General features: G+C 34.6%; 1 protein-coding gene across 1 annotated transcript; it reads right to left on the bottom strand.

The window, feature by feature from the left end:
* Positions 1-8,108: 8,108 nt before the first annotated feature.
* LOC145075867 (uncharacterized) lies at positions 8,109-9,079 on the bottom strand. The gene is made up of 2 exons (XM_079021956.1): positions 8,600-9,079; positions 8,109-8,324 (listed from the first exon to the last, which is right to left on the bottom strand). The coding sequence occupies exons 1-2, from the start codon at positions 9,077-9,079 to the stop codon at positions 8,109-8,111; spliced, it is 696 nt and encodes a 231-aa protein (XP_078878082.1).
* Between the last annotated feature and the right edge of the window lie 4,664 nt (positions 9,080-13,743).

Raw genomic sequence — 13,743 nt, 5'->3', positions numbered from 1 at the left:
AATATTTAATTCCACTCAAACTCGAAATAGGAGAGGTCCAAACATCAGAGTGAATAATTTGAAAAGGAAATTAAGCAACAAACTGAGACATACGAAAAGATAATCTAACATGTTTTCCTAACTGACATGAGTGACATAAACTAGATTTATTATTGTTTGAACAAGAAATAAAGGAACTAGACACAAGATGCTGAAAGACTTGATGACTGGGATGGCCAAGCCTTTGATGCCAGAGGGATGGGCCGACAGTGAGGAGAGCTTGAGCAGACAGCTTCGTGACAGGGTAAATATCCCCTGTATTATCACATCGTAGAAGAGTGCATTTCGTCTTAAAATCATGAACAGAAAAACCAAATTCGTCAAATTCAATAGAAACCTTATTATCTTTGGCAAGACGGCGAACAGAGACTAAATTTTTAATTATATTAGGAGTGATAAGTGTTGGATTAGTGTCTAAGTCCATAACTATTTTGGTATGTACTTGACCCGATGGTGCATGGTCCTTTTGGGTTGCCTTCACCAAAGCAACTTGATAGGATGAATTATGGAGAGAAAGGATTAAATATGATTTATTAATATATTATGAGAATAATATATTAAAGGAGAAATCATATTGTTTAATTAATATTAGTCAATAATTAATTGGTAATTAGTTTTGTGACTAAAAGAGATTAATTAAACTTAAGGGACTGGAATTGTAATTATAAGATAATTGCAATTAGGGCCATGGATTGCCTTTTATTATAAGGTGGACGAATTCTAATGGGGAAGCCCATATGAAGTCGTCCAAGGCTTTAAGAAAAGGGCTCCATGGGTTGCTTAGGGCTTAAGCAACCAAATTAGGGTTTCCTTGTTAGATAACCCTAATAGCCTCACTATATAAAGACTCATTATGCCTCAAAAATGGGGACAAGCAACCTTCTAGGGTTTCACACGTTTTTGGGCAGCCTCTAACCTCTCTCCTCTTCATCCTCTTGCTTATGGTGTTTGTGAACCATTAGAGGAGTGAAACTTGTGACTCTAAGCCTTCCAAAGCAATTCAAGGAGGAATTGAGATTGTTATTGCTACATAACAATCAAGGTAACATTATAAACTTATTCTAATATCTAATATGATTACTTGTATGCTAGAATTAGGGTTTATAGTCTTGGATTCAAAGCATGTACAATAGAGAAACCTAGATCCAAGCATTAGGGTTTGTATGAGCACATAGGATGTCTTATGACCAAAACCCATCAGTGGTATCAGAGCCTAGCTTGGTTTCTATTGTATTGATGCATTGTATGTTTGAAAAAAATTCGTTTCTTATGGTTCTGCCTCCTGAACTCGGCGAGTACCACAGTGTACTCGGCGAGTAGGCCTCAACTCGGCGAGTACAGTGTGGTACTCGGTGAGTTCGAGCGTCAGACAGAGGCATATCCGGGATTTCTTGCTGTTTTTGCTTATGGATAGTTACCTTATCATGTTAGATCAATATTAATCCGATTATATGATATATTTGACTATATTTTTGATCTAATTGAAGATATTTATCAATTAATAAGATAATTGTTTCCTTATAAGATAATTGATTAATTATTTTGAGTAAATTGATAAATTGTTTTGCAAGAAATCATTAAATAAATCAAATATGGATAATTATGTGATTAAATGTTAATTTGAATTATTTGTTATTTGATCCTTGTTGTTATGAAAAGTTTCATATTTTGCCCTTTAGGTTTTATAGTTTAAATTTGAACCCAAAAGTTTTTGTAGTTTTGAAATTTAAATAGTTGAAACCCTAATGTTTTGAAAAAAGGTTTCAAAACTTGCCCTCAAGTTTTGGAATTTAAATTTTGATTAAATAGTTTAATTTTGATGTATATTTAAATTCTAAACCCTAATGTGTTGAAATGTTTCAAAACTTGCCCTCAAGTTTTGGAATTTAAAAGTTGATTAAAAGTTTAATTAGGAATGTTAAATTCTAAAACTCAAGCATAGTTTTGAAAAAGTTCAAATCACACCCTCATGGTTTTATTAATTAATTAAGGTGTATAATTAAAAGAAGTTTAATAAATCCATAAAAGTTTAGGTTTACAATTTAATTGAATTAAAAGTATAATTGTTAAATTAGACCACCTAATATTTTAAAAGTATAAAATACACCCTATACTATATATATAACATTAAAGGTCTAACATTATATATATGTATGAGTAAAAGTCAGTCTTACGTTAGTAGGCCTCATTCACGAAGCTAGTCTATAAGGGATGTTTAAGGAAATTGCCTATAAAATGGCGATTGAATGGGTATCCACTCTTACCCACCGCACTCTTGACTAGTGGAGGGTCGTTAGCCGAACGGGTAGGATAGGACGAAACCTTCCATTATAAGTATAATGAATTACTAAAGTAACTAAATGTTTTTTGAAATTCCCAATCTTAGTTACTTAGGCAAAAGTGAATTGATGCAATTCCATGAAATTACACTTTGTGCCCTTGCGAAGACGTTAGTGGAGCGTGTGTGGTTAACCGACACACTAAATGGGTCTAAGCAAAGGTAGAAAAGGGTGACTCAATGTTTGTCATAGTTCGGTGGAGCGTGTGTGGTTTACCGGCACATCGAATAGGTGTCTGTAACATGTGAGGGCACCATGTAGTTTGCATGGTTATTCACACCCGCTTTGTGATCCTCGGCATCCCAGTCACAAACAAGAGGGGCATATTGAGATATAAACATGCCATTGAAAGTTCAATGTATCTCAAAGGATCTAGGAGTTTTCATAGATTTAAAACTTAAATTTCTTTTTCGTTTTTCATGGTGGAAATTAGTGAATCGTCATTCACTTACCTTCAAATATTCTGCAACTAGATTACGGCATCCCTTTTCTAGGTTGTAGCGTATTGTGTTGGGTCCTAGCCTTGGAATTTCATTTGGGTGATTTACTAAGGACTCAATCTATCAACTAACTTGAATTCGTTTTTCTCCCGTTTTGTAGATGTCAAAGTTCGACAAATATGGTCTTCTCAAATCCCGTGGAACAAGCATTCCTCATGAAGATGGTATTCCACGATTCGATCGAGGAACAAGAAATCATGCTTCACTTCCTCCTCCTCCTCCTATTGTTCTCCCCAACCCACAAGATCGAAGAATTGAAAGGTTCAATATCACTAAAGCCTTATTGGAAATGAAACATGAAGATGGTAAACCCGTGTGTGCCCACGTTTTAGGAATGAAATCACACATTGATAGGTTGATAATGTTGGGTGTGTCATTCCCAAATGAGTTGGCTGTGAATTGGGTTTTGCAGTCACTTCCAGAATCATATAATGAGTTCAAAAGAAAGTATTATATGATGAATCATGACGACAAACTCATTGACCTAACTTACATGCTCATTGCTGCTGAATCAGAAATGATTTGGCGAAGCAATGGAGCGTATTTGTTGGGAAAGTCAACCAACCAGACTTCCGAGGACGTTCTAGGAGAACCGACCTGCGTTTGCTGCCAAAAGAAAGGGCGTTGGATACAAGTCTGCCACAAGAGCCTGAAGAGTCCAAAAGATGGGAGAGTCAAAGAGTATGGCTGCACTTCAGGTAAAATCCACTATCTAACTCCATTAAGTTCCTATTCATTGATTCTTAATACATAATGTGATATGATTGCATTTGAATGTTTTGCAGGATCGGTGAAAAGAAAGGAAGCTTGGTGAAAGAGCAAGAAGAATCTAATCACAAGGAATGGATCTTGATCACATGGACTTGAAGATTAGATTTTGAGCTTAGATAGTTATGATAGAGTTGTTAGAAAAAAATTTTTTGAAATACATAGTTTTCAATGGATTTTGCATTGTAAGGACAAATGTTTTCCGCTGCTTTTATAAATAAATAAATTTTCGTTTGACTTATTTATTTATTTGTTTATTTCCTTGCAATGAAATTGTTATGAAAATTGGTGTTTGCATACTTCTACAACAAAAGGATTTGGTTCTTATTTTATTATGGAAAGTCGAGAATTTACCAAATAGGGAGAGTTTCTCATCGCCCAAGTTTCAATTGGACAGAAACTTGGAATCATGCAACGTGGATGCACGATGAATGAGAAATTTCGTATTTGAAAATTAGACTAATTCATTGACAAAGTGTCAAGTGAAGGACTAGGAGATCGAGTACACAAAGTTGTGTGTTGATCAAATTCCACCATAAGAGTAACGAGATATTCGTCATGATTTACTAAAGGTTTAGTAAATATGATTATACTTATAAGATTAAGTGTAATTCTGAATTGATTGAAAAGGTTTAAATCAATAGTAGAACGAATAACAAGAATCAAGTAGGCAGAGAGATAAAAGTTTCTCCATTCTAAGAAGAAGGGAGAGTACCTTTTATGCTTTATGATAGGTCTTAATGATTAAGAACCATATCTCAATTGATCCTCTAAGTGAGTCTTAGTACAATTGTATGTCTAAGAAGAGGAATCAAAGAATTGAAGAAATGGTTAAATCAATAAGTCAATCATACTTCGTTCCAATAACAAGTCTTAAAGTTAAGATTGTGATATTGAGTGCAAAGTTATAAGAAGGTTTGAAACATTCATCAAATGTGGAAAGTTGTGATGTCTTGGATAAGACAAAGACCAACTAGGACCAATTTATGAAGAGTTTTGATAAAAGCTACACTAACTCTTGAATATTTGTTTGTCAAGAAATGTTTTGACAAGAGAATCGTATATGTCAAGGAGTCAGTGGGAGTCTTAATGGTCTTGAAAGGTTTCAAGAACAAATCAAATAAACCTTATCGATCATCACTAGCACACGAGTTGAGGTTTATACCTATCGTGTTGACATTATTTTGATTATGTGCCAATCCAATCGAGTTAATTATGCATGTGAGTTCTATGAGTTCTCATTTTAAACACATAAAAGGCAAAGCACCTTAATCAATGAAAGGTACATTGATAGGAAAGGGTGAGCTGTTTAACTACTTGGAAGACATGGTGGGCAGCTGTGCTACCATAAAGGCAAGAAATCGAGATCAAGAAAGTTCGATCCATAAGAGTTTGAATTTGTCGTAAACTTTAGTTTTAACAAATTCACATGGATAAGAACACATACACCGCTCAAATCTAAGTGTCATAAGATTTCCTCCTTCATGAAAATGATTGTGAAGAAATGCTTTCACTAAGAGAGATTTTAAGAAGATAGTGATTGTAAAATTGCATTCTCAAATTCAATCATGGTTACGGCATCCCTTTCCATAATTTGAATTGTGAGGTTTAGCAATTAGTCTTAATTGTTTAGACACACATATGAACTATCGAAGGCAAAGGTGTATAAGTTCAAGAAGCATTGATAAAGGATTATCAAAGCACTAAGTATTAGAAACACGAACTTAAGAAATTCAATAAGTATTGTTTTCTGAAAGTTAAGATGTTTAAGAATACATGTCAAAGCTAGTGGGAGCATAAGTGTTATGGGAGCATAAAAGTTATGATTTTATGATTATTAAAGAAAGAATTGCAAGGTTAGCAATATTAATTATAGAAAACAAGAGTCATACTTTGCAAAGTCGCAATAGTTGAAGAATTGTTTTGCTATAATTAAGGGAGAGAATATTATGCTTCATTTCAAATCTAAAGGCTTAGGTTGTGGAATAATAATAAAATTTAGTCAAAGGTACATAGTGTGTTCTTAAAATTTCGATTATGATTACGGCATCCCTCTTCACAATTCAAATTTTGAGAACATAGCAAATAAAACATTATGCGTCGTGTCCCATACGCTTCGGGTATAGGATCGATTGCAAATGCTTTAATGTTTGACCATTCTAAAATTTTCCAAATGTCGAGCGCATTTAGAGGGAAAAGGGACTAGAATAGGTTTTGACTAAAATAATTAAACAACTATCAAAGGACAATCCAAAATTCGACGAGGATTGGTCACTTGTGAGTAGTTGGAAGTATAGTATTGAAAAATATGGAAATGTTTCCATATTGGATGGACCATATCGACATCATTACGAATAGATAAGATTCTATTAAGAATGAGTTGTCATATGGAACATATGGAAGTGTGTCCATATTGGGAATTGAATATTGAGAAATCTATGACTAGATTAGAAACTTCTATGCAAAAGGATATTCAAAGAATGTACTTTGAGTGAGAGACATCACGTCTATGGAATTGTCTTGTAACAATCTCCGATAGAGGACTTTGTAATATCATTGGCAATAGTCTTTGTGACTTTGGTGCAGTGACATTACGAAAGGATAGTTGCATAGAATGTTAGAATCTAGCATATTCTATAAGTAGCAAGAATTTGATATTCTTTGACTTATGAAAAACGGATTTGGAGTTGTGAAATGAGAAGGATTGGGAATGTATTCAATGAGATCTATTTCACAAAGTAAGAACCATAGGTAAACATTGTGTTCATGCTAGGAGCATGGGACAAGTGTTGGAATTCAAGTAAGAAGTTGATTACCCGAAACGACAAATAATGAGTAATCAATATGGTGATAAATAAAAGGCGTTTTATTTATACTCAAAGGTTTGAGGCCATATGGGATTAGTATTATTCTTGTGTTTCACTTTGCATGTTTTGACTTCCAGAATAATTGAGTTTATTAAGAATAATCGAATTATTCAAACGGGCCACAGTCGTTCATATGTTGGAAGTAGATATGAATGAAGACTGTCATGAATTGGTGTGTGGATTGTCTATAAGGTATTAGACATAAGCAAATGTTTGCTGCAACGTTCATGAGTGCTTATGAATATGATTTGAGAATTGGATTAAACCCACGCTCACTTGGATCACTCCATGAAATTGTATCACGAGTGATTAGTGAGACGATAACATCTTATATTCTTGAAACCGAGATGTGTGAGTTGTATCTTGCGAATCGGTTGCACATTGATAATATGTAAACGCACTAGTAACTTGGTGTTATAAAACATATTGTTGTGTGTGATTCGGTGAGTGAGTGCAAGCAAGCATTGTATCAAAGTTTATTCGTTCCTTTTATTCAAGGTAGGATAAAAGCGATATCTTTGGGCCCCTCGATGGTTTAGTGATGACAAACGTAAATGCTCGGCCGGGCTAGGGCTAATTTGATTTGTTCAATTAGTCAGTCGTCATAAATCGGAAATCGAGACATAGTACAAAGAGAATGATTTGAAATCATATCTCATATGATATCTAGAATGGAGGAATATATGATCCCTTATCTAAGGACACGCGTTTCTGATAGGATCAGAGTTGACAGCGGCTTTGGAAAGCTACGATTGCAGATCGGGATCCGAAGTCATACACATAATAGTTGTTAGACTTATCCAAGTGGGAGACTGTTGGATTAGTATCTAAGTCCATAACTATTTTGGTATGTACTTGACCCGATGGTGCATGGTCCTTTTGGGTTGCCTTCACCAAAGCAACTTGATAGGATGAATTATGGAGAGAAAGGATTAAATATGATTTATTAATATATTATGAGAATAATATATTAAAGGAGAAATCATATTGTTTAATTAATATTAGTCAATAATTAATTGGTAATTAGTTTTGTGACTAAAAGAGATTAATTAAACTTAAGGGACTGGAATTGTAATTATAAGATAATTGCAATTAGGGCCATGGATTGCCTTTTATTATAAGGTGGACGAATTCTAATGGGGAAGCCCATATGAAGTCGTCCAAGGCTTTAAGAAAAGGGCTCCATGGGTTGCTTAGGGCTTAAGCAACCAAATTAGGGTTTCCTTGTTAGATAACCCTAATAGCCTCACTATATAAAGACCCCTTATGCCTAAAAAACGGGGACAAGCAACCTTCTAGGGTTTCACACGTTTTTGGGCAGCCTCTAACCTCTCTCCTCTTCATCCTCTTGCTTATGGTGTTTGTGAACCATTAGAGGAGTGACACTTGTGACTCTAAGCCTTCCAAAGTCAATTCAAGGAGGAATTGGGATTGTTATTGCTACATAACAATCAAGGTAACATTATAAACTTATTCTAATATCTAATATGATTACTTGTATGCTAGAATTAGGGTTTATAGTCTTGGATTCAAAGCATGTACAATAGAGAAACCTAGATCCAAGCATTAGGGTTTGTATGAGCACATAGGATGTCTTATGACCAAAACCCATCAATAAGGACACGATTTAAATGTAAGGGACGGAAAAAATAAGAAGAAGGAATGTATGTGTCACCTGAAGCGTTTATAGGAATACGGGACCCGTCACCAACAAGAACAGAGGAGGTCAAAGCATTGTTTTTAACAGAATTAAGGATACCTTGATTTGCATGAAGGTGAGCAGTGACGCCTGTGTCCATGTACCAATCTTCCTGAGTTGGATCATTAAGAGTAAATGTATTGAACATTTGAGGTAGCATTGTTACCTGATCGTGAGCCATAAGAGCATGTTGGACCTGCTGGGATGGTCAAGGCTGTTGTTGTCGAGATAGGCTTTGAGCTGGCAAATGTCGCTGATGGGCTGCTGGGCTAGTAGGAAGCGTAGCAGGCCTTGTTGATTTGCAAAGTGAGGCCCAATAGTTGGTTGTTGTGAACTAGAATGTGTAGGTCCATACGAGCAAGGAAGAGGGCCCCAAGGTGTCATCACATATAGTTGTTGTTGACCAGAAAAATTGCCTCCATAATTGTTATTGAATTGACCCCGATTATTCCCTCTTCCACCCCCACAAGAGTACCTGCCACCACGGTTATTTTGACCACCTGACCGGCCACCGCCTCGATTGTTGTCACCACCACAATAGTTAGGAGAGTGACTGTTGGAATTTGATGCTTGAACGGATAAGGTAGTGGGTGAAGATAAGTGATCTGAGTGGGTAGCAGAGACAACTCGAGACTCATTAAGTTTCATCATTTTTTCTTCAACCGAGAGCATCGAGCGGACCTCAGCAAAGGTGGGGAATGGTTTGGTATGACGGATGACAATAGAGACATTGTCATATTTGGAGGGCAAACCATTTAATGTGTAGATAACAAGATTACGATCCGGAACAGAAGCACCAATATTGTCGAGCATATCTGTAAGTTTTGATGCCCGATTGATATAATCATCCATGGAGGAATCACCCATCAATATGTTTCAAATTTATGTGTCAACTTCCATGGCTCGTGTGTCTTTGTTATCATGGAAACGGTTTTCAAGACTAGACCAGACATCATAAGCAATGGTGTTCTTCTTGATAATAGATTGAAGAAGAGGTTGAGTAAGGGTACCATAAATCCAAACTTTGACAATCGCATTTATCTCTTCCCATTCTTCTTTGAGTTCTGTAGTAGTAGACTTTTCAAAGGTGATAGTGGAGGTCTCGGCAGTGGAGGCAGGAGGTAGAAGATGTTTGTAAACTCCAAAACCCTTGCAGTGATTTTCAAAAAATTCTTGCCACGAGTCATAATTCATGTGATCAGTGTCCAAGATGAGAGGAACATAAGATTTTATGTTCGTAATACCATAGGGTTTTTTTGATTTAGACCCAAACATATTGAAGATTGAAGACAGGAGAAAGAAAGAAACAGAGAAATAGAATAGGATGATGATGAAATTACTTGATCCATATGGCAAGGCTTTGATCGACAGACAGAAGAGAAGTGGAGCCGCAAAAACGAGGGAGGGGGTAGGGTTAGTCGACCTGCTCTGATACCATGTTATTTGACGTAGTTTCCCATGCCTCCCCATTCTCATTAAACGAATATATATATGAAATTCATACAATATTGGGATACTCAAACAAACACAAAAGGGCCCAAATACAAAGGCCTATACAGACAAACTATCAAGCTATACAATACAGCTAACACATTTGACTATTTTTTTTATATATTAAAGTTTGTTCTCTAGTATTATTGTTTGACGATGCAACTTTTATGAATGGGTGGTCCGATATATATGTCACACCCCCAAACCAGAACGACGGAAACGTTCGGGGGCGGATGACGTCGTGTACAGTATCACAACAATTGCATAATAGTAATCAAAGTACAACAACCATTATATTGATGAAGTATAAGTTTACATTCGTGTTCAAATCATTGTACACTTGACACCAAAATATATAGCAAAAACTAAAGACATGAGTCTATGAAGCTCCATCTTCTCAAAACCTGTGGATACTTGTTTACTGATTTTCTGAGAATACAAGTAGTTTTAAAAGGAGTGTCAACAATTAAGTTTGTGAGTTCATAAGCATGTTTATAGTTGAAATCTGTCATTTGTTCCTTGAAAATGCAAATATGTTTTCCCAGAAAATCCTATATTTTCTATTATAATGTGTTGTAGTCTTAATACCCTAAGACCAAAACATGTAAATGTTATTGTACTCCGAGATAGTATAATGTAGCTTTAATTCACTTAAAACCATGAAAAGTATGTTTTCTCTGTACTGGAATAGTATTTTGTATTTGTACTTGTATAAAAATTGTATAACTGTAAGCGTTTGGGTTTACCAGCTTTACTATAAAATACTGTATTATAATTTTATTATTTAATAAAACTATGTGAAGTTGTTTACTTATTCATACATTAATCGTATTGTTCAATACCAAATTGTGAGTTATCATAACCATGCTTGATGACCTAAGATGGCCTGAACACAACGTTCTTCAGACGTCGCAATCTATACAACATTTGTCACCCTAGGCCTGCCGGCCTAACTGTAGCGAACAGTTAAGGTGAGGGATTGTCAGTCTCATATAGATCTATACACAAGTGTCACGCTCTCCCTCCAGGCGACTCTGGTTATAATTTCAGGACTTGGTTGGTAATTAGATAAGTACGTTAAGTGTATCTCACAAATGTTATATTGACAGTTACGTGTAGAATAATGAAAAGTTATTTTGTATTGGATAAACGGTAAGTATATCTCATAAACTATATTTATTATAGTTTATATGTTTGTTTTCCATAATGTATTCTGAATATGTAAAATAGTGCATATGATCCATAAACTATACCTATTATAGTTTATATGTTTGTTTTCCGTAATGTATTCTCAACTTTGAAAAGTAATATGTAAGTTCCATAAACCATATCTATTATAGCTTATTTGTATGTGTTCTACTGAAACTAAAACCTTTGTATTATTAATAATTCGGCAAGTTTAAATCGTAAAATTCCTGATACGGTTGTTCCGTGAAATTCAACATTTATGTCCAAATAGTACTAAAATAGATTCCAAAAATAATATTTTTGTTTAACAAGTTTAAAATGGTTTTATATTTATATAAACATAATATTTATATAATTATGATTAAATAGGCAGTTGAATAAATAATTCTACCTCAAGCCCACAACCAAATAAGGAACAGGAAATGGAGCAAAATTATCAATTCTAAGTCTGTCGAACCTTAATTGCATATATATATATATATATATATATATATATATATATATATATATATATATATGTGTGTGTGTGTGTGTGTGTGTGTGTGTGTGCGCGCTTAATAACGACAACGATTGAAAAATTATTGAAAACATTTAGATATTAACACAAAATTTCTTGTTTTACACTTGTATTCCCCCCTCCCCCCCCCCCCTAAAACAGTGAAAATTTATGAAACCGTAGGGGTAGGAACTCACCCCAGGTGTGTTCTTGGCTGTGAAACGGCGTAAGTAGCGATGTCTTCGCGTTAAAATATGTGAAATTATTCTATGTCAAAGCTTCTTAATACACCGGTGAGGAAATGTTCTTTGAAGATATAAAAATATGAAAGGGTTATTTAGGATTTTTGAGAGAATTAACGTGGATTTGCAAGTGAGAATTGAGAGAAGTGATGAGGGTTTTCGGTTATATGTTTATATATTGGGTTAATATTTGACGTGATAGATGCCTAGGGAAATGTAATTTATCACTTAGGGAGGTGTGCCAAAGGGATAAAAGTTGGAGATTTCAGCCGAGAAAGGGTTTGCGGTCCGAAGAAGAAGATCCCTCGCATGATTTCGGTCTTGACCGAAAACCTTGATTTCGGTCCGAGGAGGTGGCTCCATGCGAGAGTTCTCGGTTTAGGCTAGGATTTCGGTGAATGGTTCTCGGTGGGGATTTTTAGTCTTCGCATGAACTTATTTTTGGGTGATTTAATTCTAAAAATCAAAACACATATATAATAAAGTTATTTCCCTTATATTAAATCAAATAATTTTAATTCTTTGACTTTGGTTTGATATTCCTTGACTTTTATTGACTTGTGTATTAAGTTATATATGCATAGTTTTCAATATATAAGTGTTTATAACTTGAATATAAGTATGATTATCAAAGTATGCAAATGAAATAACTAATAAATATGTCATGAAGACATTCAAGTTCTTATTGTATTAATGTTATGGTATGGATTCACTTGCATATGATTGTAGTTAGACTTTTATTTGAATAAGTTTAACTTATATGGACTTGAAATAACGGGTTGTTACAATATATATATATATATATATATATATATATATATATATATATATATATATATATATATATATATATATATATATATATATCCGATAAGAATGAAATTTTATATAGAAAGGTAAGAAGTCTTTTTTTCTACATATTTTTTGGCGAACCAAAAATATGAATCATTAGATGAATCAAATATAACACAGTTCAAAAAAATCCGGAAAAAACATCTCAATGGTTCATTCTTACGATGATTTTGTTGTTATTAACTTAAATTGTCATAAAAATGATATTTTGCTCTTGCTAGAAAATGAATCATGAAAGTGTTTTTTCAGTAATTTTTTCTTGTGACACATCTTATTTTTTATTCATCTAATGATTAATTGTGTTCGTTCGCTAAAAATATATCCTTATAAAAATTTCTTACCTTCCAACCAACAATTTCCTTCTTATTTGATCTGGATTATATATATATATATATATATATATATATATATATATATATATATATATATATATAAGTAACGAAATAAATCATTATTTATTACTGAAAGAATTAAGGAAAAATGGTGTTTATAAACGTAGGAAATAATGAACAAAGAAAGTACATTGTCGCTAAGGAATAGTAAACGGAAGTCAAATACTGCATAAACGCGGCATGTGCCTTCATTTATGCGGTGCGTCGGGGAATCCTAAGGGCGGGAGAAGGTTACACGTGGCAGAAGTCGGATACGCAGCACAAAGCGAGGTTTACATGTGGCAAAGATGTGGCGTGTCCTTCTGAAGTGTGCGGCATGTAAGCACGTTTGTAGCCCTATAAATAGTTGACGTTCGTCTTTCTTGTTTGTTTTTTAACAAGAACTTTGAGCGCTTAAGCAACGACGTGTAGATTACGAGATCACATACTCACCTCAATATACGAGGTATCCATCACAGAGCGAGATCCCTCATCCCGTTATTATGTGTAACATCCCAAAAATCATAACAATTGTTTTTTCTACTTTTCAAAAATAACCCAAAACCGTAAATGTTCACAAAACCATTGTTTCAAAAGTGTATTTCAGTAATCAGAGTATCCCAAGATCCAAATAACATAAAACTGAAGGATGTGCACGATCATAACTTCGTCTTGTCACGGTCATCTGAGTTACCTGAAACTATAAACTGAAATTGTAAGCCAAAGCTTAGTGAGCTCCCCCAAAGTACCAACACACAATATATATAAGCAACAGGTATCGAGTCCACAACATACCGGTTGGATTACCCCTGGCCCACAACCTTTCGGTTGGAATGCCCCTGCCGACAACCTTTCGGTTGTATTGCCCAATAGATAATGGGTCCACAACCT

The sequence above is a fragment of the Lactuca serriola genome, chromosome 9 (genome assembly GCF_051521515.1).
Source record: "Lactuca serriola cultivar US96UC23 chromosome 9, Lser_US96UC23_V15, whole genome shotgun sequence".
In the NCBI taxonomy this organism is placed as follows: domain Eukaryota; kingdom Viridiplantae; phylum Streptophyta; class Magnoliopsida; order Asterales; family Asteraceae; genus Lactuca; species Lactuca serriola.
The sequence above is the reverse complement of the archived record's forward strand: the minus strand, read 5'-3'. Positions and strand labels throughout refer to the sequence as shown.

Bases quoted from the DNA above. Each gene is read 5' to 3' on its own strand.
- LOC145075867 (XM_079021956.1), bottom strand. From the start codon at position 9,079: ATGGGTGATTCCTCCATGGATGATTATATCAATCGGGCATCAAAACTT. The intron at 8,325-8,599 runs GTGATGACACCT...GATCCAACTCAG, and splicing joins CTGGTCAACAACAACTATAT to GAAGATTGGTACATGGACAC.